The following is a 27,548-nucleotide window of genomic DNA, read 5'->3' as shown; positions in this document are numbered from 1 at the left end:
AACCTGCATATACCATATTACCAAAATTAATTCAATGTACTGAAAATAATCAATTTGTATACATGTTGACCAATACACTATTGTCTCAAATTCTTTCACAACACTTCTGTATTCATTAGACCTTGCATTTCTTTATATAATTGCTGAATATACAATTTATAACTCTATCCGCATGCGACATCATTTCACTGTGAGGTGCAGGGAGACAGCGCTGACTCGTGTATGGGGAGCACAGCACAGACAGATATCCGCATGCGACATTATTTCACTTTGAGGTGCAGGGAGACAGACAGCGCTGCCGCGTGTATGGGGAGCACAGACAGATAGGGAGCAGCAGCAGACAGACACAACCTGTCTATATCAGCTCCCCCGTGACTTAGGGGGTACACAGATCGACGGGGGTCCACACATGGATAGAACATCGGCCCTGGCTGAGAGTCTTGAACTCGATCAACGCCACCTCGATCAACACCCCCCTCCCCACCTCGGGTCCAGCTGAGCTAGTCTTCATACCTTCAATGTTCACCTCTCATGCTGTGAAACTTCTGCCGTTTCACTGACCGACATAAACGTTATTAAAGATGCAAATATGACTATCGAGATAAAAAATAATGCTTGCAGCGTTTCTTTTTGTGGAGTGTAAGATTCGTTATACAGTACATCATAATACTGCAAATAAACGTGTAATTTTAGGGATGCAATCTCTTTAATGGGACTTTACGTGGTCAACGTGTACATAGTAGGGTCGAGGTCCACATTGTAAAATGTAAAACGAGATGCCAAATAAAAAGCCTCATCATTCTGACTCCTCGCCGCGTGCCCTTGGCAACAAGAAACCCACGCCACGCGCAGTCAGACAGTGGCGTGATGTTGTAAGCTCAGCGTCTGCGTAGAGATTGGTTGGGACTAACGGCAGTCTGGGATACGTAACCGAGGCAGCCATTACTACATTGTACTTTTTATACTGAAATCCGAAAGACGGTTGAAAAAAAGCATACTCTTCAAGAACTAAATTATACAACTTTATTTCTGCAAAGTTTAAAACATTTACTCTATTTAGTGGGTTTGAAAACGTATGCATCCATGTCCTTTGGAGCCCTTTTGTCCACGGGGCTCTTTGACACACACGAAATTAAACATTTCAATTTAGCAGATTGTACAAAAAAACTTAAACGAGTCCACAAGCACTGGTATTTCGTTAGGAGTGTTAATGTAACACTGAGGTAGCTACGCCATGTTAATACAGTGACACATTGAACAAGCAAATGGACCTTTCCCGTTCGTGCTCCCGTTGGCGGGCGCGCTGGACTGCCTACGCATGTTCCGAAAGGATTCTAGCTCTAATTTTTTTTTACGATGCTGGGAAGACTGTGGTTGGTTGGACAGGAGATTGACACTTCTATCGCCCAAAAGGAGCAACCCTAGCCATTCGTCTCTTGGACCCGCCTTGCTGCTCTTACTACCTACGTAGTGTGGAGTGAAAAGAACATTGAAGAGGTAAGCGGGCAGTAGAGAAGAGCATCAGTGGTGTGCCAGCATGACTTCTACCAACAACTACCAGTGGCTGGAAAACACCGACAAACCCAGCTCCCGGTGAGACCCAGGAGAATGACTCTCGTGGGAGGGAAAGCGCTAAAGGAAAGAGACTTGGACACTCTCTGCCAGGCGACCCCGCCCCATCTGTGTTTAGACTTTGTGGATGGGAGGTCCCTGGGGAGATGAGTTGGCTACTCTACTAAATTCCTAATGCGCCATGCTCGGAACCTTAAATGTCGCTTATACGCGCTCCGTGCATGTTTCCTTATGTGGACCCTACTACCACCTAATGTAGAATTATAACTGTCGATCTCCTGGGAAGCTTCCCACACATACAATTTCGGAGACAGTGCATTCTGTTTGTTCGGCCCTAAAGGAAGCTGCACCCCCTCCCCCGTTATATTTTTGTTCGGTCTGCCGTACCTGGGTGCTTCGTGTCTCGAGGTTCGCTGAAAAATACGCATTTAAATTGTCGGGCCAAATTGCCCCTTTGTGCCCCCCGACACATCCTGGTGGGGCTTTGTGTCAAGGCTCTCGCCTGACAGCGCTCCGCATGGGGGATCGCCAGTTTGCGCCTCCATCTTTTTCCGAGTGGGGTTGTGTTGTTGTAACCCTTTAAGTGTTGCGTGTTTGTTATTGAATGTCGCTGACGCATACTGCCTATGGAATCTCCAATCCCTGCCTTTGAAAAACTCCTTCCTTCAGTGGATCGTAAATTGACTCCCAGCAGATTCTTTTTTTGTGACATGTATAATTGCCCTATTTTAAGAGAAGTGCGAGCTGAGTAGCCTAGTAGGTTTCTTAGCAAACGGTACAGAACGTCTGATGTGTATTAACGGAGAGGGGTATACACCTCACAAAAGGGGTATATGTAATACTAATTTGCTATTTCTTTTTGTTTTGACTTGAATGTAGGTGCTAGCTAGGAGACAAAGGTCTGGTTAGATTGCCCAAAGTACAGTGTCGGAGCAGACCAATACACAACCCTCTCCCCTGCGCTTTCCCTTATGGGATTGGAAGTGTCCTACATTATCTGTTCAACATCTACACGTTTCTGCTGCCAGCTTCTGGCCTGTGTGTTTTGTTAGGGCCCCATGAGTGTGTGTGGCCACGCCTGGAACATTTGCAGATAGGTTGCTTGATGGGAGAGTGCTGGAAAAGGGGAGCGCGCAGTCATAGCAACGGGAAATGCTGCTCTTCCATCCTTTTGAGAGTGAAGCGCGAGTAACGCTGTTCCTGAAGGGGAACTGGAACTCGTACTCCTGGGGCTCCGACACAGTGTCAGTAACTTAAAGTAAAAGAAAAAAAAACGTACCACGTGATATTCAGCTCGGGCTGCAAAAATCTAACGTACTATTGAGAATATCTGCTGAGCTATGGACGCCCGTTGATTCATAAAGGTAAAACATAGTCTGGGTTATACAGCCCCCAAGTGCACGCTCTGCGATCTACCACACACCAGATACAAAATGCCAGCATCACAGGCTCAGGTGCACAATACAAGCAAGCTTCGCCGAGTTTATCGGGTATTGTGCGAACACTTTACATAAACCGAATATGTTTGTTCTTTTGTAACTTGAAATAATTTCCGCACGTACTGTTGAAATGTGAAAAACATATGCTTTTGCGAGGGCTTGTTATATAGCAAGCGCATTCCCAGTCTTACTGGCTTGTGTTTCTGGGAAGGTTTCATATATAATTCAGTAGGTTACTTTTACGTTTTCACAACTTGTATCTTCTTATAATGGTAAATTTCGATTTTTCGTGGATCTTAGCACATGCCATGTATCCATCTTATTAGTGACTTTTTTTTCATTCAATGAGCTTCTCCATTAGTGTGCTTCTGTAAATTGGGTGCGCTCCGACTATCCATCCTGAAATTTCCACCGTGCTTTGGAGATGCTGGGCCTTTTTGGTAGCTTCCAATATAGGTGTCAATTGTCAGCACACGAGAACAACTCTAAATCTGTAATTTATTTTTGTTTAAAAACAAAGGTTATTTCTGTACATTGCCATCAGGTTTGTGTGTGCATTTTCCCTCTTTAATATAACCTAAAATCTATTTACACGAAATTAGCAGTTTGCCTTATTAACTAGATTAAGGTATGGCTTTTAAATACATTGGCAGCGTTGTGGCTACGTTTATTTTTATATTTTAGTAGGTGAAAGTCTGCCACATTCCCCGCTGTCGTGCCATTGCTTTGTGAATAACATCATATTCTTGCTATCGGACACAGGGCTCGAGTCGGGGTACCACGCGGGTGGACGGCGTCCCCCCACTTATTTTACCGGGAGCTCGATAACTATAAACTGCAACTGAGTGCAAGCCACCTTTCGTGACGTCACTTCCTGTTGTGACGTCAGCGTCCCCCCACTTCTTTTTTTGGGACTTGTGCCCTGATCGGACATTTTATTCTTTGCATTGGTGCGCCCGTGCTTTTGAAATCACCTGCTGGTCTTGTATTTGTTTTATAGTTTTGGATGTCCAACTCGTTACTTGATTGAATCGTTTTAGGCCGAGCCTTGGCAGAGCATGCGCTGTCTCATGGATACATGCTGTATTCACTCTGTGAGGTACATGTAGAAGTGGTCGGAGTCTAATATTTTTGGAGTAACAAATACCTCAAAAAATCACAAATTTTTAGGGGGTAACTTTAGCTTATATCTAAACCATAAATGTCACTCAAAATAGAACAGGTTCGTACATTCGGTGCATATTTTTATTTTTGCACATCTTAATTATGAAATGATCAAATTCAAAACATTAGAGTAGAAAATATTGCAATTAATTCATTGGCAATATAAATCAACTTAAAGAAAGCACATTTGAATACAATAGATACATTCAAGTATGTCAACGCGCTCACGGTGCACAGAAAGGAGAGTATTTAGAAGGGATGGGTGTGTGGGGGTAGAAGTGGGGACCGGGTAAAGGTGGTGTGACTAGGTTATAATCACAGTGAAAATGAAGCCTTTACAGTCTATATACAGATCAATGGGTTCCAAGAAACTCTCAAGCATAGGTTCCGTAACCATCCATTATTTAGTCCTATGCTTGGAAAGGTAAAGAGTATAGGTTGTCGACGTTTCGACCCCTGAAGGTAAGGGTTGTTCAGAACCTCAGGCTGGGGTCTTCATCAGGACGTGTGGTAAAGCAGGAGCGCCTATAAGTAATGTGATAGTAATGAATGTATCTGTCACTACCATAAACCATTTGGTGCACTCGAACTAAAGAGGAAAATTACATACTTTGTGTGGGGCCCGGATTGGGCCTCGAACTTGGGACCTTCCAGGGTTCCTATGTAGTATATTAAGCCTGTGAATTGGGTAAAAGGATCATAATTACAATGGGCTGTCCAACATGTGGACAGTTCACCAGTGTAAAACACAAACAAATTAAAACCAAGGGAGCACTTACTGGGAACTTAGCAATGTCCGATTGAGTTTCGTGAAATTCTTTGGCCAGCTAGAACGGCCGGTCCGTGGAGAAATCCGTTAGTTTCTAAAAATGAAATGTTAAACACGGATCAGTCTGAGTAAAGGAAAAGTAATTAATTAACCGCCAGTGCCACACTGTGGTTGCTCGGCACATGCGCGGTAATATGCATGCATAAACTAAGGTAAGCCTCTAGAGCTGATGGTAAAGATCACAGCTGGTGCAGCTCGAGCTTAAAATAATATGCGGGCCATCATACTAGAAGGTCGTTAAGAGAAATGTCCAGGCATGCCCTGGATGCTGGGCATGAAAACGGCATGACAACGGCAGACGTCAAACATCTGAAGCAGTTAAACGTAGTCAGCCATTGTTTACAGCGGTATTAAGTTTCGCTCTGAAGGCATAAAGATAAATGCCGCGGGAAACGCTCAAAGTGTGCGTAGGAATCCCGACCATTAAAAGAGACAGATTCAGTCGTCGCTTTACAGAATATCTTATAGTCAAGAAGCAGTAAACCGGTAAACACCGCACAACCAGTGTTTCAGATAAATGCCAAATAAAATGTGCGTGGAGAGTAAGTCACTCGTAGTCTTATAAATCATCCACGATGTCAGAACGTAAAAGGACTAATAAGTAAATCTGTGCAGTCGCCTGAGAACGGAGAGATGCGGTGAAAGGCGTCAAGGTCTCACCTATTCAGTCGTAGGACATGCCTGTCTCAACCAACTCCTCCGGCTGTCAGCGGCAAGCTGAGCCGCCTCGAGGTGCCGGCGCTAAATGCTGTTCGGGGGCTCGCCAGGGCCCGGCCAATCACAATCGAGTGATCTCAGGGAGCGGGGAAAAATCGAAATCCTTGTATAACCTAAGTGTAAATGACAAAGGGAGTGAGAGTTGGTAGACACACGTTCGGTTGATAGATTGGGTTAGTGTGATCAAGCGATGTTCTGCTTAAAAATGTTCATGTACGGACAAGAATGGAACACGTTCACAAACATAGGGCGCTAAGTCAATTGAGGTGTGGGAGCTAATCACGATAAGCATTTCTAGGTGGACAGTCAAGTTGAAGTAAACTAAACCCAGACAACATTGTATTATTGACATAGCATTGCAAGTATACGCCCATGCGCATGGCCCAGTTAATACGTGACTTACACTCTACAAAGCTTAGATAGCATGTTGTTGAGCACTGACATCACAATTATGCAGTTATCATCCGAAAGGCCGCTATTACGCCTTAAAGAACACAAACATCAATCCATAATTTGTAAAGCAGTCTAAGAATATTTATACATCATACTTTCTGGATCTAGCCCAATGCTGTATTTCTTAGGGTTGAGTGGGGCTACAGTAGAATGAAGTTGTCAAATGGCTCATAGTCTAGCTGGATCAAAGGCGGGCTGGAATTGCCCCCAGTTCTGCGGAACCTGGGACAGGGTCTATTGGTATGCTTTAAAACGTGGGGAGGAGCCTCATGGATCAATCTGGATCTAGAAGTGCCATCTGAGAGAATGTTGTTTCCAGTTCGTTTAGGCCATGCTGGACGGAGTTGAAAGATTGCATCCATTTACACTCCCGCACATTCAGGATGGAATTGAGATTACCACCCCGTGGGCCCAGAGTAATTTTTTCAATGACCACCCACTTGAGGGATTCTGGTGTGTGTGTGTGTTCATGGAAATGTTCTACCAGGGGGGCTCCCGGTGTTTTACATCTTATCCTGCTGCAATGCTGTAGCACCCGGTTTTTGATTTTTTGTTTGGTTTGGCCTATGTAAATCATTCTGCAGGGGCAAAAAATTGCATAAATGACTCCATCGGTGTTGCAATTCGTGAAAGACTTCAAAGTTACAGTCAAATTGTTGTGTGTTATAGTTTTAGTCTCAAGGCATAGTGAGCAGGCTTTACAGTTGCCGCATTTATGGTTACCGAGGATAGCAGGTAAGTTCCACATTGATTGTATAGTGGGAGCTGCCGGGCTGTCCAACATAGAGCATACTACAAAGTCTCTAATGCTCTTTGCTTTTTTGAAAGCATGCATGGGTAGATGGTGCATTTCAAGAACCTCTGACACGATATTCCAGTGCTTGTTCACAATCCTGCGTATTGCATTGCTTTTGCTGCAATAAGTAGTCACGCAGATCATCCTGTCCTCCAACGGTTGACGCTCCTTGGGTAGAAGCAAGGAGTCTCTATTGCTGAACCATGCCCTCTTCCGTGCTCGTTTGACCAGTCTTTTCGGGTATCCTCTTTCTACGAGTCGGAGGATGAGTTCGTCTGATTCGCGAAAGTAATCATCCTTCATCGTGCAGTTCCTCCGAATCCTGAGGAACTGTCCGAATGGTAGATTATCACGTAAGGCCCGTGTGTGGTGGCTGGAATACTGCAGCAGCGTATTTCTTTCAGTCGGTTTTCTATAAAGAGTGGTATAGAGCAGCCCTTCCTTTTCTTTAATGGTGATATCCAAAAAGTCAATTGTTTCATTACTGCACGTGCTGGTAAACTGAATGTCACATGATTGAGTATTGAGCCAGTGCGTAAAAGCCTCCAATTCTTGCTTGTCTCCTGCCCATATGATCAGTATGTCGTCTATATAGCGACGATATTCCAAGATCTTGTCATGATATGGGTTAGTTGGACAGAGAATCCTATGTTGCTCATACTCATTCATATAGAGGATGGCCAGATCTGGGGCAAAGGCCGCCCCCATGGCTACTCCTTTCATCTGCATGAAGAAATTATCTTGAAATATGAAAAAGTTCTTTGTCATTGCAATCTCTAGCAGGTCAATGATAAATTCCGTGGGGACTTCTGCTGGTTGTGGTCTTGATTCCAAGGCTCTTCGTATGGTTGTCAGAGCAGGTTCTTGAGGGATGCTCGTGTATAAAGACACGATGTCCATAGTTACCAATAGTTGTTTATCTTTGTCGAATGGGCGTTGGTCTATCAGGTTGATCACCTGCATCGTGTCCCTCAAGTAGGTAGAGGTGGCTTCTGCCAATGGCTTCAGGAAGACATCAATGTATTTGCAGAGGGGCTCAAGAATGGACCCACAGCCCGATATAATTGGTCGTCCAGGAGGTTTGGTGGGGTTCTTGTGGACTTTAGGTAAGACATAGATCGTCGGGGTCCGTGGTTGGTCAACATTGAGATAAGAGTGTTCTTTATCAGAGAGGAATCCGGCTTCCTTTGCTTTGGCCGTGATATCTGGCGTCTGATCTCGTTGGTCGGGTTGGTTGTTAGTGGCCGATAGCTCACATTGTCCCTCAGTTGCGAGTATATCTCTTGTTTGTAGTCATCAGTCCCCATGATAACTATAGCTCCACCTTCGTCCGCCGGCTTGATGACCAGCGATTTATTGTTCTTGAGGCCATCGAGAGCTGCTCTTTCACTCTTTGAGATGTTGTGTCTTACATAAGGGCGTTTCTTCCACATCTTGAGTACATCATTCATTACGAGGCTTTCGTAGGTTAGAATTCGATGATTGATCATGGCAGTGTGGGGTGTGAAGGTGGAGGGTGGTCGTAGGCTGGTAAAAGATCTGGTCTGGGTAAACGGTTTGTGTAGGAAGAAGCTCCGCAGGCGAATCTTCCGGAAGAATCTCGCCAGTTCCGTTTTGATGTTAAATAAATTGCCCTGTGAGGTCGGGACGAAAGAAAGGCCCTTGCTCAGGACTCCAGTCTCTGCAGGGGATAGTGCCTGGTTAGACAAATTCATAATGGGGCTTACTCTGGTTACCAGCGGTAAGTCTTCTTCCGCGTGCTGATTTCCCCATGGTTGGCCTGCTGGAATCTCACCTGTTTGCTGTTGTAGCCTTGCTGTCTCGAGTCGTCCCAGTTCTGAGGGTCGTGGCCTCTGTTCGACCGTCTGTTCCATCCACCGCCTCTTCCCCGGGGGGGTCTCCATGTACTGTCCTCTAAAAAAGGTTGTTGTTGTCTGCTGGGAGGGTCCTGTGCTGGTTGGTACCATTGTTCTTGATTTTGATAGTTGCTTGGTCCAGCCGCTTCGTTATCACTTCCTCCACTGTACGAGGAGTCTGAAAAGTTGGTGTATCTTCTCCCACCTCGTTGACCACCCCTGTAGCCCCCTCTGCCTCTGTAGAAGAAGCGACCCTGATTGTCCTGCTTGAAATAGTCCTCAGCCAGGTACGGGTAGGTTTTTTTCTTATTATAATATTGGATGTCCTTTGCTAGTTTCTCCAGTTTTTTGTTTTGAGTTTCAACATCAAAGTCTTTCAATGTTTTGTTTAGACGGTCAAGGGTGTCTTTGGCACTTGCGAAAGCTGAGTGGCTGGCAATTTCTTCCTTCAGTTCTTCAATTTCTTTGCTTAGCTGTTCCACCTGGTCTCGTGCAGTCTCTACCCCAAGGACCATCCAATGACGTGAACAGTTATTTGCCACAAAACTGAAGCCCTCCTTGAATTTAGGATTGTCCACGAAGATTGCCGGCTCGTTGCGTACCTGTAGTCCCGTGGGTATGACGTTGGCCCTAAGGTAACCAGTAAGGAGATGGCCATGTAGTTTATTCACTCTGTGGGCTTACTGCCCACCCATTGCCTTTTTATTCGTTACATCGTTTTGTCCTTTAAAACACGTTTGCTACTGGTTAATCTTTGCTTTTTGTCCCTCCGTTTTTTAGGTCTCGCTAGACGAAAGCAAAAGCGAAGCTTTTGCTGTCTATGTGAGACAACTTATGTAATCACTTTTGGGGGAATGTGGACAGCAGACTGTCACGAGCTTCTCCTGCCGGAGATTGTACCTCGTGAGCGCGCACGTATTCCCATGCGCAAAGAAAGCCTCACTCACGCATGCGCACATACACACACGCACCCCCCCCTTAAACAGACACACGCGCACACAGACAGACGCATGCACAGACACACTCAAACAGACACACGCGCGTACACCCCACCCCCACTCACCCCTCCTCTCCCTCAACACACTCACCGGTTCTGGCGTTGCTCGGCGGCGGTTCTGCCTCTCGGGCGGCGGTAGCGCTTTGCGGGGCTCTCTCACCACATGAGCCCCGCCTTCCCCATGCGCCCGGCCGCTCTTCACCCGGTCCCCCATCTCGGGACCGGGACTGAATCCGGAGCCTTCGTGGCTCTCTCTCGCTCTCTCCGCGATGGGGCGGGACTTCCGGTTGGGGCCGCGATGGGATTGGCCGGCTGCCCAACCGCTTCCGGGTCGTCGCAGGCAGCGCGGCGGCCCGGCGGGGACTTTAACAAACTCCTGGGCTGCGGTGGTGAATTAAAGGCACACGAGGGGTGGGCTCCCTCCCTAATTTAAATATGCTGCGAGCGGGCGAAACCTAGAGTACGGAGAGTTTGTGTTTGGCGTTGGGTATGTGAGGAGCATTTTAGGGGAGGAGGGAGGTGGATGGTTAGTTGTTACAATGGTTAGATAGTTTGGATGGCTAGATGGCAGGGTTTTTATTACGTGATTTGCGCCCATCTCATGAGAGCAGCCTTTTCCACACACAGAGATAGCTCGTGTGTTTGCACAGGAGCAGTCTCGCCCGAGTGCATCTAGGTGGATACAAAAGACAGAGGAGGCGTTCAGCGGCAGCGCACAGCCCATGGCAGACATGTGTGAGGCCACCACTCTGCCTCTAGGTTTGGTTAAAAATGGCATTGATTTTTTGGTGATTATCAGACTGTGTGAGTTTACAGGGCTCCAGTAGGCAGTGATAATCCACTTGTATCTTACTGCGCATTCCTGTGAGCTGTCGCCACCGCCTCCCCAGCTGCCATTCCAACCCACCAACACCCCTTAAACATCATTCTTTCCTACTTCCTGACACGGGTTTCGACGCCTCAAGTGCGCACTCTCTTCCGGTCCACTTATCTTGCAGTACAGAAGAGGTTCATGGCACTTGTCACACGCCATGTCCAAACTGCACCCATCACAGCATGTTCTGATGCCCCCCCACCACCACCCCCTAGTTAAGTTTTGTATTATTTTATGAACTGCACTTGGAACTTACATTTACTTTTATCCCCGTGACAAAAAACTTTTATAACTTTTAAGTTCACCATGTCAAGCAGTAACGTTTCCATCACGAAGGACGTGTCTCAGGAACACCTTCTTATCACGTAGAGCATGTCTTGTTTGGTGATTGATGGCTGCCCCTCAGCTTGACATTGGCAGAAGGTTTTTTTCCCTCTACGAGTAGTATTGTATTTGTTTAAAATTTGCATGTGGGTGTGGATCAGGTGTGTTATTTTTATAATTAGTACCTTTAATGCACAACTTTGAGGTTAAAGTATTCAGTATAATATGGGTGATGGTGTACACATGCAGCTAAAGAAAACTACAGTGTACACACCTCAGCTGCTTACCTATGAATTACACAAGGACACCACAACGCAAGAACCATTCCTCAGCCGTATTTATGGAGGCACTATTTTCTCAAATTGGTTTGTCCTCCCAGGACAGACTCACTCCTCTTTTTCTTTTTTTTTTTTTTTTTAAAGCACACACTTGCAATTAAATAGGTCTCACATTTGCAAGAGTTTAAGTTATCAGCATTGTAAATGACATGGTCTTTTATATCTGTTTTAAAAACAACACATAAATAAAAGGCATTGTCATTTACAATGCCAATAGCTCAAACTCTAATAAATGCGAGACCTATTGCATTGAAAATGCTTGTTTCCATTTGTTTCCTCCCACGGAGCAGTGCCTAGCTACTGGTATCTTGCCACTTGAATGTTTGTGTTATTCCTGGAGTACAATTTTTGTATTTGTTTCCTGCTCATGGTACCCTAAAGGCATAGTGTTAATGTGAGCATAGAGGCCAAGCAACTTTGATTTTATTAGCATGACATTCGTGCTGCTTTTATTTTCAGCACGGCGCCGGCTTCATGGACAACACGTGTTATGTTTCTGCTCATTTTTTTGATCAATAAGGTGGCGTGTGTGTGTGTGTGTGTGTGTGTGTGTTTGTGTGTGTGAGATTTTGTCACACAGCTTTCATTTTATCAACACAGCACCTGTGCAGCTTTTATCAGCACAGCGCCTGCTGCACAACACCGCATGTTATGTTTCAGTTTAAAAAAAAATGTGATTTTGCAGCTGGATCAAATTACGCTGGGTCGCCATATAAGCAAAATACCCAGCCATCCATTTCCGATTTATATCCATAGCTTCTCATGGGTAGAGTCATTCTGCCATTGAGATTGCAGCCCCCACATGTTTGCAGAGGTGGCAGCTGCCTGTGGTATTCTTTAGCAAACTGGGTGCTGGCCAGCTAACCGTTTCTCGCCTGCATACAGCCCTCGGTGACTCCTATCAAGCTGTTACGAGACACTTGCCAGTCCGACTTCCCTTCACTAAACGAGAAGCTAATTTAATTTTCACTAATTCCTCAGTGTTTGCAATTAACTAACTCGTTAAAAATTCCCATGTAAAGTGTGTACAGGACATATACACCAACTTCTTGCTAACTGCATGGTTACTTAGAGTGATCCTACAACGTGATTTCTAATTGAATGTTAGTTGATGGTTAACCGAAAATAGCCCAACCGTATCTCTCCGAGGAAGGAGGGGCTGGGGCGCTGTTATGTAGGCACAAATGAGCACTGGTGGCTAGACTGGCATCAGAGGTGTGTGCAGAGTGCCTCCTTCTGCTGAATATTTTTTTTTTTTTTTTTGGTCCTGTGGTTAGACACTGGCAAAAGTGTGTGACAGCAGCTTTCGGTGAAGAAGAGGCACCCAACGCCTGCTAAAATAGCCCAAATGTACCCCAACTGTGCCGCTCCAAGGAAGGAGGTGCTGGGGTGCTGTGGTGTAGGCACGAGTGAGCTCTGGTGGTTAGTTGCTTTTCTTGTTTAGTGTTGTTGCTTTCTCCTTCCACCCATCACTTCTCCATGTTGCTGTCCCCTTCTCCACACCCCTCCGTTCTTGCTTGCCCATACACCCGCCCCAATCCTTGCTTGCCCGTCCCGCTCTTCCACCCGAAAATAAAAAGCGATATGATGTGGCGCCTGCGCTGGCTGCAGCACAGTGCTTTTGTTTGGCAAGGATGAATGCTAGGGCTTTTGTCGGAGTTGACACTCTGGCAGACTGCAAGCAGGGTAAGCTTTTTATTACTTACACCTTATTGTCGCTCCTTCATTTACCAGGGTGGAACTTCAGGCACAGTACAAAACCGGATTGGTTTACCTGGGCTGTGAGGGGTTTGGTGTAATTCATTTGCCAAAGCAGTCTTGTGTTTTTTTTTTTATTGATGACAATGTTATCACATTACAATCATTATTGCAAATCCTTATACAGAGCTATACATTTGAGTCCTTCTTTATCACATCTTATTCTAGTGTCTTTCCATATGGTGATCCTGTTCCTCTCTTGTGTTACTCATTCTTTGATGGAAGTGAGGTGATGCTTCGACTGTGGAGGCTCACAAATGTTTCCTATATACTCTTTTCACTTTCCCCATATTTGCTGCCACTTTTTGGGACAACCCTGTGATTCATATATTGTCCTTCCATTAAATGCGCCAATCCATATCTCTCTTCCATGCAGTAATTATTGGTGTTTTTTGTGCTCTCCACAACCAGGCTATGTTACGCACCTATCATTCCCAGCGTCACCCAGGTTTTCTCTTTACTATTTAGGTCTGTGGGTTGCCAGATTTTTAGAAGGCATCGTCTATCTTGGGTTCTATCTTCGTTCCCAGCACTCTTCTCTCCACCCCCCCCTATACATTGGATCACTGCTGTCCAATATCTTCTATTGTGAATATATTCCCAGATAGTATGGATGAATGTACTCGTACCCTCTTGGCTACACTGTTTCCCACACTCTGAGTCGTCTCTGTAACCCATTTTCACAAGAGATGGACCTAATAAGTGTATTCTATGTAGCACTTTGAGTTGTACCAGCCTTAGTTTCCAGGAGATTGCGATTTCTCTGGGGGATGCTAAGGCTTCATGAGTCGTCGTCCTCCTAGTCCACAATAGCTTTAGTCCTGTTGTTTTAAATAAAAAAGCAATTCTTTATCTCTGCTACCTTGCTTGTTTTCATTTTGTTTACCAGCACCCCTGAAAAACTGTAATTTCCACAATTTAAGCTCATCTAGCCCCTTTAATAGCTCCATATTCAGTTTCATTCTGACTCTACTAGCTATTCCAAATCTTCCTGGTGGTTCCCATTTTTTAACTTTTATTTTTTCCATTCTCTAGTTTTAAACTTATGCATTAATTTACGCCAGTCAAACACACCCATGGAATGTCCACTAGACTTGTTAGAAAACAAAGTGCCTTTTGAAAATAAAATAAAAAGTACAGTGCGTCCCAAACCCAAGGCAAACACAGTTGTGTGCAACAACATACAGATCGAGAAAGAGAACAAAGTACTGGCTTGTATATAAATAGGAGTAATCGGGAACAACCATACTAATTGTTGTTGTTGGTGTTATTTAATTGTTTTCCTATACAAACTAACCATAAATCAATGTGGCTTTGGGTCCCAGAATGATAGCTAGTGCAGCAAATAGTGTTCCTGTTAAAAACATACGTAACCTGGTGATGGTGTTTTCAAATCATGGAATGTTGCTTGTATAGTTTTGCAATGCAGTGGCAGCAAGCTATACTTACTTTGTGTGACTCAGTTTACTCAATGGCATCACGCAGGCGAGGATCCTACAATATTCTATGGTGCTGTGAGCATAGGTATTCAATACAACGTTCAGGTTTATTTGAAATGTTGTTCAGTTCATTCCGTAAACTTATTTTCTACTTTTCTTACCATATTTATTGGTCAGTACATGAGAAGTTGATTGGTCTTGATGACTTTATCGAGGCAACCCTCTTGGGAAATAAATATATTCAGCCCCGAACTTCACCTAGTAAACCAAGTGAAGAGACGGCACTCAATTGAAGGGTGGAGAACTCGTTTTTTAATTGACAGACAAACCAACAGGACGTGTTTTGGCTTGCACCTTTTTCTACTGTTTACTCAGATGGCTAATCCAACATATTTTGTAATCATTTATGCCAACACGTCATTTCCGATTCTGCGATACATGGAAATTAAAAACAGACTTTACTCAGTCGTTCGGCGCCATCTTAGAGTGGATATATGTCGCGTTGTAAGCAATTCATTATCGCAGGACAAATATTATCCTCCCTCATATAACACACTCATCAATGTACTACTAATTAGTTTATTCATTAATTAAGTTTTTAAACAATAAATACGTATTGATGCAAACATTGCAAAGCACAAATCGAGCTTATAACTTGACATCGTTTTCACAATTGAGCTCTATATGAGCATATCTTTCTGTACAATCCTACCACAGTATTCCAAAGATAGTCCGGAAAATGAAAAGGAAATGTTTTAACTTCGAGAATTTCAAATCTCATTCTGTGCAAAAAATTGCACATTTGATTTTATAACACAGTATTATTGTGCCCTGTATGGGCTAAGCAGAGTCGTAAAATCACTTGTTCCTTTTCAATGTTGTTATCTTAAATTCTCCCTCATTAATTGACAATTTGTACTTATTGTGGACAAAAACAAGTCGTAGAACAACACAAATACCATAACAATTTATGATCGAACACTGAGATAAACAGATACATGTAGTAATCTGGTATTACAATGACTCAGACTTGTACTAACTGGTACCATTACCTTATACATTTTATCCTAAGTGTATCTCGAACTCCTCTTCTGTATTTAGACCCAAAGGGGCCTTTGTTTGAAGATAAACAATAAATCGTGATTGAAGTCTGCGCAATTTCAACTCTCTGTTCCCTCCTCTTTCATGAGCCGGAACATGATCAAGACAAAAGATTCGAAGTAGATTCCCATTACTTTGATACTTGGTAAAATGCAGTGCTACAGGATAAGTAAGATTGTTTTTTTCAGTGGCTCTAGCATGTGATAATATCCTTCGCTTAGTGGTGTGAATAGTACTGCCTATATATTTTAAATTACACGGGCAGACTAGACAATCAATACAGAAAGGAGTAGTGCATGTTAGAAATTTAGTGATGGCTTTGGGTTGCTTGCATCCTGGAATGGCATAAGATAATGTTTTTGAACTGTTTGTGCATGCCTTACACTTGGTGCAAGGAAAGAATCCCGTAAGATATTCTGGGATTAAATGGGACTGAATCAAAGTGGCTTTGCACTAAGCTGTCTTTGAGAAAACAACACCGCCTATATGTTTTTTTTGGATGGTCTGGTAAATGTTTCCCAATCACTAAGTCTGTCTTTAGGATGTGCCAATTCCGATTGATGACATTCCTCAATGTCTGTGACTCATTAGAGCAAGTTCTGATAAATCTAAGTTAATTTTTCTCACCCTCACATTCTTATTCTTTTCACTCAAGACATTTTCCAGGAATCTTCTTCACTCGAGTGAGTTTTCTGGAGTAATGATGTGGAATATCCTCTTTTTTCAAACCTCAATCGCTTCATCCGCTGCCTGTGCTAAGTGATTATTTCTGTTACAATTCCCTTTTAGGCGTAATAACTCGCCATAAGGGATACTATTTTCTAAAGAATTGGGATGGCTACTTTGAGCTAAAATAGAGTTCTCTTCTGTTGGCTTTCTAAACAAGGAAGTGCAAATTTGTCCTTCCTTGATGAATATTTTAGATCCAAATATGCCACTTCAGTTGGACTAATATGTCCACTAAAATGTAAATTAACCAAATTCTTGTTCAGGACTTTAATATATTGTACTGCCTCTACTTGGGGACCTTTCCAAAGGATGTAAGTCGTCTATATACCTGTACCATCCAATAGTGGATGATACACATTTGTTGTTATCATCAGCCCAGGTCACCTGCTTCTCCCACCAGCCCACAAATACATTTGTGTAGCTAGGGGTGAAGCAGGTGCCCATGGCTGTCCCCTTTGTCTGTAGAGTTGCATCTGGAAAAAAAAGCAGTTACTGGTCAGGCAGAACAAGAGGAATTCAATCAACATTGTTGAAATATGCGGAGCATAATACAATCTTCTTTTCAGAAAATATTGAATAGTCTCGATACCTTGATCATGATCAATATAGGTATACAAGCTGGTTATATCCAGTACCACCATTAAAACCAAACCGAGTTCTCCAGCCTTCAATTGAGTGGGGTCTCTTCACTTGGTTTACTTGGTGAAGTTCGGAGCTGAATGTATGGTGTGGGACCACTGCCGCAAGTAAGACCGGAACCCGTTCCGGATTGCCCAGCTCGTCCTGCAGTGGATCTGTCTGTCTGTCTGTCAACACATCAAGTATCCTAGCAATTCATTTACTGTGTTTTAAATAGAATGCTATTTAAACACAATAAAATATGCTTAAAATAAGCACGCACTTATGATGTGTAACATCATTTACGTCTTATTGTATTTATCTTAAGATAATGTGCTGCATGGCTAAACACTTACAAGGTTCAAAAGGTGAGACCTATTGGCCATGTCTAAGCTTGTTCATACATTGCATGGCATCCTCATTATTGGCCAGTTGATAACCCATTTACTTTTCTTATATGCGTGAACAATGGCTGTCAAAGGGAATTCTTCCTACTTGAAAGAATGCACATTTCCACGCATACCCATACTAGTAATGTAACTCCCAAACAAACGCTGGGCTGTTCTTGTTGCTGATACCTAATCACATAGGCTCTGTTACTGTGGATGTGCTACTAATAATCCACCTACCACTGACCCCCCCACCTTTAATCTGGTGTAGGGTCAGTTACAGAATCATATGACCCCAGATCCTTATCAGAGTTTCTTTCTCCTGCATCAGAAATCTGCCCATACTAATGGCAGGTTATGCCGTACGTAGGTACCTAATAAAAATAGCAAGATGTTTGTCTAGTGATCTGATTGTATCAGCAGGTTTATTACAGTGGAAAAGGTATGTGCGTTGTAGCTGTGTATTTTTCAGCTTTGAAGGCACAAATCCATTCAAAATTGTTGTGATTGCATGATTCTCTGTTTACAATTTCAAGAAACTGAAGTTTTGTTTGTTCTGTTCACTTCGGCAAGGTTGAATCCAGACTAGATTACTTTATTCCAGCCACCAGACAAACACAGATATTCCTATTTCTCTGCTGACTCAGCTGCAGATGTCTCTATTGCATAGCTTTGGAATGGAGTTATTTCTGGAGTAAACCTCCTCCCATGTTGTCTTGAATTTGTAGGTCAAAGCCTTGCCTAGGAATTCTTGGGGCCATTCTGAAAGCTTCTTGTGGAATGCATTCCGCCCATTGCTTACCATTGGCTGTGTTTTGTAACTCTCAGTTGCTTTCTATTTGCTGGGTTTATTTGTTTCATTTAGACTGTCCACCTTGAGCTAGTTCCTTCCAGTGGAGCATAGCCTGCTCACTGCATTCTTCCACAAGAGCACGCTTTCTGCAAACAGGCCGATTTAATTTCGTTCTAGTCACATTTGCTGTGCATTCAAAGACAGAGATCAAATATTAGGCTCTTTCTTCCAGGGAGCTTTGTGTTTACTTTTCTTTCTCTGACTGGAAATTGAAAGGATTTATGTGACACCCTAGCTGGGTATAGGGATGTAAAAATGCTGTAGGAAGTTGTTTTCTAGTACACAAGAAAATTAAATGAACTGTACAAATATTTCAGAATAGAAAAGCACAAATGAAGTACATTTATTTGTAGTTCTGAAATGTGATGGAAACAAATAATTTAATAGGATGAGAACAATTCAATACACTAGGTGATGCCGGTTTCCACACATTATCATTTGTATGAAGCACAGTTTATCAATTAAACTGTGTGCAAATGAAATGGTAATTTCATCTGACCACTCCACAACACTGCTCCAATATGTCTGTGAATGCACAGCAAATGAGACAAGAAACAATCTAGAGGCCTGTTTATTTCTCACTCACTTCTGAACTCCAGCATGGTTTTTATGCGGGTGTTTCAGTTCACTGTCCCCCTACTCTAATACTTCTAATGTTTATGGAATGGGCAGCGAAGACATGGATTGAAGTCTGCTATCCCTCCCAGGACTTCATCTCTAGTTTTGTAGTCACTTACAAAGGGTTGCAAAAGGCATCCTCCTTCATTAATATTCATGAGGCTGGATATTTAAACACCCCTAAATATATCTCTCGTGCTCCCACTACTTAATACATAAGTTGCATCTCAAAATGAAGAGCATTTTTCAAACAAGTCTGTGTGCCGTTTGGCACACCCTGGTTTGTGAGCTGCCCATAGTACTTCAGACTCCTAAAGAGCAGAGTAGTGAGACTGGAGAGGATGGTGAGAAATCCGACTTTGGCTAACCCCCAAGAAGCACCCTACAACTTTAGGAGCTGCATAGACGCAGCATGGGTGATCACCTGCCCCCACGTGGGTACACCACTTCACTTTCAAGCACAATCGCCACACAACCTGTTTCATTCTGTAGCTGAAAGGCCCCCACATGACCTACTATATGGAGTTAACTGGGAGAGTCCGCCAGCCTTCCTACTGGGGATCTGGTAAAACTACTTTGGTCCCACTACTAGAACCAGCTGTCACGCACCATTCATAGTGACGTTGCATAGCCACAGGAACAAAAGTCACCAGTGTGGTAAAGCAGGATCTATTCTTTATCTTAAATAACAGAGCAGTCAGCCAGGGGGATATTTATATCATTGCAGCGAGTGTCCCTGCGTCGAGCGACCAGAGATTCTGCGTGACAGAAAAAGCAACGAGCATATATACCTTTCATGATTACATAGAATACCTAGAGCAATGACCTCAGCAGGAAAACATTAAAGCGTCAAGAGGGTCATGGAATTACACAGCTACAGGAAGGAGGCTCCCAGACAGGTTTTCTCGGTTGTGGTTGCCAATAACAAAATTACTACTGTTCTCTTGTTTCAAGACATACATCATACAATATCTTATCATAAACCTTGAGAAAGGACACGGAGAGATGGAACAGCAGCAGTAAATGTAGGTAAGGAACTGCACAACTTTAACCATCTCGGAAGGTATCCCTTTGTCCCTTGGTAATAGGGTACAGAAATATGTGACAAATAAGCACTTTCAATACTTGAAAGGTTGAACAATTATCCGGTCCAGCTGCAAGGCCGCTTCTTTTTCAGAAACTTAAAAAGCACTAGTTCCATAATTGTCAGAACATCCATCACTTACAGCTAATTTTCATTATTCATTCTATGGATCGGATAGTCTTCCCAGTGCCCACCTCCTTACTTTCTTCAGTCAAAGACCTGGTTCTTACCCTCGATTGAGCACAATTCGTGCTGTACATTTGGCCTACCTCATGTTACAAAGGTCAGGAGAAACTTTCCCGTCTCTGCTAACCAGCTTCCTTTTGAGCAAGCATATCACACAATATCATTTTTCAAAGGACAACGGATTAAAGGATGATTTAAAAAAATGGTTGAAACAAGGGTACACATTATTACGCCGTGGCAAGTGCTAAAAGAAACCTCACGAAGTTTGTCCCCAAAGCCCCAACATTTATTTTACTCTGTTGGTGAGCAGCATGCCATACTCCCTAACCAAGAGACTTGTGATATTTGTCTTTTGCATCAGAAATCATACCAAGTCTGCCAGGTTGCTAACTTAGAAGCAGGTTGCCATTTGCACACTGCCCCACTGGATTTTGAGTCTATAGGTTTACAACTCACTGAAACAATGCAAGATTTAAAAGCAAGCAAGAGCCCTAGCCACAATCCCAATGACCAAAACAACAAACATAAAGAGGGCTCATATAAAACATGTTGTTCTCCTAATAGAAAATGGCCAGAATGCAGTATCCACCTCCTTCTACTTCTATCTTTTGCGAACACATTCTTAGCATTTGTCTCCTGTCGTCATTTGATTTGTGGTAAATACTGGATGGAAGAGTCTGTTCCTAATATCCAGGAGTAGCAGGCAAGTCACAAGTAGACATTTACCCTTGTTTCACTGTGCCATGTTTATAACTATTTTACATTTTAGAAATGTCTTTCAATCATACAGACCCTCTAAAAGGTTGTCAGGGATGCTGGTGTAACAAGAGGGAGCAGTGAGGCTGCTATTCTCATTTCTTCTTCTAGTGTACATCCATAGTAATTTGAGAAACATTTTGTATTCTTGTGCACATTATGAGCCACAAGGGATTTGGTGTTCTGTTTTGTGTAGGTTATTAGCAGCTTCATTCTGCCTCTTTTGCCCTTGCTGTGTTCCATGCATGAATATCCACAGCAGTGAGATACAAAGGCGTTAGTGGAACATGGTGTGATCCAATTACAGACTGCACACCTTAAATTCCAAAGTGCTTAACATTCAATTGTTTACAGGATATGATACCATGAATCAGAACTACGGGCGAGGTATAGATACAAGAAATAGCTCACCATGGGAGGTGATGGGTTACGCAAGAAGCATGAGGTCATTCTGTCTGTGTGCTGTAGTTAGTGGTTGCTGAGCGCCCTTTGTGTGCTCGAGTTCTCTTTTTTTTTTTTTTTTAGATTGACTCTATTGTAGTCTTTTGCATTATGTACGCAAGTGTCTACTGTAAGCTGCACTTGGCAATTTTTTTTTTGGTGGGAGACTGTTAAATCATACTTCCTAGGACTCAATTGCAAGTTAAATGGTGTGTTGTTCCGCTGTGCCCAATCACGAATACCTTTGTTTTGGCACCCAGTTTTCCCGGGTGAGGGAAAACCGTCTGGTAAAGCAATGCTCTGACACTTGGGCTCATAACAGTTCCTTCAGAGCCTCAAGGAACACAGCAAAGAAACATGGCAATATCGAGTGGTATGGCAGGACCAACTGCCCACCTGTCTAATGTTGCTCTGACTTACTCCTACCCATGCCTCATATCGGCGATCTGCACCTTTGCATTGTTGCCACCCTTTCTTAGGCCATTATAACTGTTGTGGTGTTTTAGTTTTGTAGAATTTTAAATATTTTTACTATAACCACTCTTTTTCTTCTTTGGATGACTGACATGCATTGCATCGTGTGCGTTTATACATTTTACTAGGTTAATGAATTGCACCCATCAATTAAAGTGGTCTTTAATGGGTGCTGTACTGACGAAGCAACATTAACTAATCCTTTTTTTATGTTTTTTTTTTAATTAACTAAACAACATTTGACTTGACATGCCCCAAACTATGTGCCTCACTGTTTTGTTTGCATCAAGGAATATAGTTTGAAGTGGTCAGTGAGTTTTTAGGTAATCGGACTTACTTTTTGAGTACTGCTGCTTCTGGGAAAGCCAACTCCAATTATTTGGAAACCTGTTTGAAAGGACAGCCTCTTCTTATTTTATGACCCTCTATCACCATGAAGAACACAATCATACTATTAATATAAATCTATAACAACCCTCTCACCACGACATTAAATAACAGTGGGTTCAGATGTGGTTGACTGGTTGAATTGCTGGATATGTAAGATTTCCAAGTCAATCTTTAATCAATTTCCAGCCCTGGGCTTTCTTTTCACAACCTAATGCATGCATGGAGTTAGTCTTGGTTCGTTTTAAGAAAGCTCTTTTCATTAACAACTAAAAACAATGAATTCTAAAAGGAAAGCCATATGGACTTGTTACCTGGCTTTTAATTCTGGGTTTCAATTCTGGTTTTGACTACTGGACCATAATTGTATTTTATTTATTTTTATTTTTATTTGCATGTTTGTATGGCGCTGTGAATCGACTCCCGGAGGAGTATCTCCGCGCCTTTGGCAGCAACTAAAGAACAGCAACTCGTCATGATATAGTTCAAAGCCCTAAACAAACTAATAATTAAAAAGGAACGTTTTGAGTTTCTTCCTAAAAGGGAAATGTTCCCTGCATACTCTGATTTCCTTCGGGAGTTGGTTCCACAACTTAGGGCCAGCTACAGATAGAGCCCTACCCCCCTTTCTAGCCTTCATGGCCCTAGGAACACATAGCAATTCCTGATCTCCTGATCTCAGGGATCTGGATGGAACGTAGGGGATGAATTTTTCAGTGAGGTAGCCAGGACCCTTTCCAATAAGGCATTTATGGATGACACAGCAGATCTTAAACATCACCCTCTGCCTTACTGGGAGCCAGTGCAGTTTGGCCAACAATGGTTTAGAGGGAGTACGAGGCGGGACGTTTAAAACTAGTCGTGCAGCAGTGTTTTGCACAACCTGCAATCTAGCCAGGATACCCTCATTGGCAGCCAGCAACAAACCATTGCAGTAGTCCAGCCTACTTAACACTAGTGACTGGACCAACGTTCTCCTGGTGAAATCCGGTAGCAGAGGGAATACTCTCCTGAGAAGACCAATGACATGAAAACACGAACCCACCACTTGATTAGTTTGTTGTGTTAGGGTGAGCTCATGATCCAGTTTCACTCCCAGATCTTTTACCACCGTTTTGGGCTCAGGGACGGGGCCAAGATCTTGAGGCCACCAGTCCGGGGTATAATGGCAAGACATCTACATAACCGCTTCAAATTGTGTAAATGCATATGATGTAACCATAAAATAATTGTACCACCGTTGTCTTGGTATTGGTTCCCTCAAATCATTAAGATATTCTATTTCCTTACCTCCACATGTGTCACTCTGGGTTTGACGTCATCTTGCTTCATGTGAAAACGATACGACTTCTAGAACCACATCCCGAGCTGACTTTTTCCCCCATCGCCTCCACTTTCCTCCACAGTTTCCCAGCAAGCTTTATCCCAACAAGCCAGGCTTGGTTGCAGGAGTGGTGAATATTTAGTTTTTGTAATTGCATCTGTATAGTGCTTAAACCCCATTGTGAGATGCCAAAGCGCTGGATCAGAGAGGTAGCAGGCTACAACACAAGGAAGTGCTTGGGTCGATGGCTGTTGTACGTGCAGTGAACCTAGGTGGGAACAGATTTAGTGTTGTCTGGGTGACCTGAGTGGTATTTTATTTATTTTTTTTAATTCTTTTTATTAAGAAAAAGGTAACCACATACAAGGCAAAGAAACAGTGCGCATGGACATGTGTTCACAGAGGAGGACACTCAGTCAGAACAATATTACAGAGAGGTGGGGTCAGCGGGGAAACAAATCAGAGATAACAGAAAGCACGAAATACGTAGAATGTCGGATCAGGGGGAGAGGGGGACATCTGGGCTCCCAATGATTGGAGGCGTGCATATATTCCCTCTGTATGCGTTCCACTGACTCCAAATTGTATTCAATTTCTGAGGTCTGCCCCGCGCCACATACTGTCTTCTATGTAAATGTATTGCGACTTATATAGCGCACGTATCACCCGAAGGTATCAAGGCGCTTGCTTAGGGAACCCGTCCTGGTATTCCCCTGTGAGATACCCCGGCAGGGTATCCACAAGGGGAAAGCCAGGCATCCCGCCGCGAGGGGCCGTAGTGGAGATTAAGCAAGCTATTGCCCAGAGTCGCAGAGTGTGACCCCGTGAGTCGAGTAGGCACCGGAGCGAGAATTGTCGAGTCCGTGGAATTTTTGAGCCCGAGACCCGCCAAGGCGGGGAATCGAACCCTGGTCCACGGCCGATCTCAGCTTCCGGGTCTGCCGCCTCTAACCACTGAGCCACGCTTCTCCACTTCTCCACTTCTCTCTGAACATACACCAGTCCATGTTCTCTTTCCACACCGATACCGTGGGCGGCCGCTGGGAACCCCACAATTGCGCAATGTCTCTCTTAGCAATCATATTCCCAAGGGTCGCCCACTGTGTCTGCGCCACGTTATAATCATTCGGCTCCCACATATTCAACAGGCAGCGTCTGGCTTCGGGCAATAATACCACTCCAGTGACCCTCTCCATCAAAGCATGCACACGACTCCAGAACGTCACCACCTCGGGGCACTCTGAGTGGTATTCATATTGTGTTTTGGGTTGCGCGTGAAAGAGGACCGCCAAGTGAGCGATGGGACCCACAGTTTATACTTGACTGGCTGCGATAGATTACTCTGCATGTTCCAACTTGAGTTTTTGATTGTTATAAAATATCTTCTGTCCACATCCTGCCCTCTGCACATTAGGTAGACTATCGAAACTTTAAGTCTTGTGTAAGAAAGAAAGTGCAGAGCGAGAGATAAAAATGAGAGGATTAATGGGTCTACCCTTTAATATAAAAATCGGTGAAACACCCCCCTCCTCAAAACAAATGCTCCTATTTGCTATTGAACTTTAATTGAGAGGCCCAAAAAGCTCCTTATTTTGTTTGAAATATATGTTCATTGAACCGCTTAGTGCCAGATGTATTCGTGCCCTACTGCTCCGCTGGCTGTATTTACCCATAGTTGCTTCACCCAGTTGTAAGAACCATAAATCGTTAGGTCATGGAGGACCGCTTACGAGTGAAAAACTTCAAGGTCACCAGGTTTAAAGCAAGGCACCGTGTTATGACGTCCTGTAGTACAATTTTTAAAGAACGTTGCAATTTAATGAGCCATATGCTTCACGCAGGCGTGCGAGGGCTTCCCTGTCTGACAAAGAGGCTTGAAATGCAAGCATGCTGCTGCACTTGAAGACTAGTTTCCATATCTAAAATTGATTTTAGACACCACCCATTTAGAAGGGTACAGCGTAGAGTCTTTTGGATGTGTTTTTGGGAGCACTTATTAAATGATGTATTTTTCTGTTTTCGCTAAATAAAGTTTTTATTTTGCACTCCAACTATTTGACTGATTCACGTGAAATATATCCATCATGCTGCCAATATTTAAAAGAACTGTTTCCGTTAATGCGACACAGCGGCATATTTCCCGAGTAACACTCAGCACTGGCAAATATAATAGGTCTGCCATTGGTGCAAATAAATTAATTAATAACCCATTTGCTAATATAAAAAAAAAACTTGAACAAAGAGTCCACCACCTTTAGGACTGAAGTAGACTAACTTTTTAAGGAGGTGTGTATAAGTAAAATGTCATTACTCACAGCTGAGAGAGTCCACGATTTAGTTGGCCGATCCTGTAAAGAGCGGAGGAGGCAAAATAAGTTTAATTTAAAGTTTATTTACATTGTACAAAAGACCCACTGGTGCTCAAACCTATGCGTCCAGACAAGATCAGCTCCAACCGCTTCTCTGGTCTAGAACCTAGGTTCACCAACAACACAATCCACATTACATACCAAACATTCCACATTACACCTTAAAGTTCTATATGACATCAAAGGAACTATAATGAAAGAAGAAGAAAGACATTACATTACCACATGTACCTTTTCCACAATAAAATAAAACAAAAATAAAATAAAACCAAACAAAGAAATTATTCTAAGATATAGTCATCAAACTTCTTTGGCAACCTAACACATCTCTTAAGGGCATCATGTAAACCATGAACAGATGAATTAGTACCAACATCACAATCCGAAACAGAAGAATCCAAAACAGGATCAGTATCTGAAAGAACAGTACTGTCAAGGCCATCTTTAGAATGAGCAGGCCGCTCAGACCGTAATGGACCACAGGAGGAATCATCAAACCAAATATCTTCACCATCTTCCGTTTTACCCAAAAAATGTTTTTGACCAGGTTTGAGAACAACCACAGAACTCTTGCTCCACACCCCTTGCCTTTAAGCAGAACAGCAGATTCAGTGACAACTTCCACTTCAAAAGGTTTGGTGAATTTTGATATACCTTTAGGTGTGAAAGAAGGATTGATAACTCTCACCCAATCACCAACATTCAAATTTTTGCTCTTACAATGATGAGAATCGTCATGATAGAAGTTCCCAGACATGCGTGCAGAAGCCATGTTATCTCTGGCTTTACCAACAGAAGTTTCAAAACTTTCTGCAAAATTGTTATTATTCTTTAACAGAGGCATAAACAGAGATCTTGCCTGTCTACCTCTCATTAAAGTGTAAGGAGAAACCCCAGTACAGGAATTGGGAGTTAAGTGATCACTCCAAATCTTCTCTTTTAAAAATTCAAACACATCAATTTTACTCTCTAAAGCAGCTTGAATACCCTCTTTGAAAAATCTATTAGCTCTCTCAACTTCCTCATTAGAAGGAGGACAATACAGAGGAGCACGTTTAGCAGACACACCAAATGTATTCAAAAACATTTGCATCTTACTAGAAATAAACTGAACACCATTATCAGACATAATGGAGATAGGTGCCCCTTCAATCCTGAAAATATTATCCAGGAAACGTATGTCGTCCTCAGTACTGGGATGCTCAACAAAAGAGTAGTATAGCCACTTAGAGAAGTCATCAATAAGAACTATTAAAAATCTTTTCTCTCTGCCAAGCCACTCATAAGGACCTGAAAAGTCGATAGAAAGCTTTTCCCAGGGACCTATAGGACCTTCACCAATCGACAACGGTTCAGTAGACACCTTCCAGGGCTTGTCCGACTTAACACACACTGAACAATTATCAATAAACCTTTCAACAGAGGCATCCAAACCAGGCCACTAATAATGACACTTAATTAATTTCTTTGTTCCAGAAACACCAGGATGCCCAGAATGTGCTAAGCTGATGATCTTATCTCTAAGACTAGCTGGTGGAACAAATAAGTCTTGTTTTAGTAAAATTCCATTCTCAATAGATAGTTCCTCAGCAACTTGTACAAAACTTCTCAAAGGTAATTCTAAATTCTTTACTGAAGGCCATCCATTAATAACATTAAATTT

The 27,548-nt window shown here is 43.1% G+C and overlaps 1 protein-coding gene across 2 annotated transcripts in view; it reads left to right on the top strand.

Moving 5' to 3' along the window:
* Positions 1-1,362: 1,362 nt before the first annotated feature.
* Positions 1,363-27,548, top strand: part of JPT2 (Jupiter microtubule associated homolog 2) — a 127,843-nt gene continuing 101,657 nt past the window's right edge. Inside the window, exon 1 of one of the 2 annotated variants that reach the window (XM_078662936.1) lies at positions 1,363-1,497. Coding sequence is in view for 1 of the 2 variants with exons in the window: in XM_078662935.1 (XP_078519061.1) it covers positions 1,538-1,593 (56 nt within the window). In the remaining variant the exon portion in view is untranslated. Of the gene's footprint in view, positions 1,594-27,548 lie in introns of both variants that reach the window. The other variant, XM_078662935.1, reaches the window with a different exon arrangement.

This window comes from Lissotriton helveticus, chromosome 10 (genome assembly GCF_964261635.1).
Source record: "Lissotriton helveticus chromosome 10, aLisHel1.1, whole genome shotgun sequence".
Lineage (NCBI taxonomy): Eukaryota > Metazoa > Chordata > Amphibia > Caudata > Salamandridae > Lissotriton > Lissotriton helveticus.
This window is presented reverse-complemented; position numbering and strand designations above follow the sequence as displayed.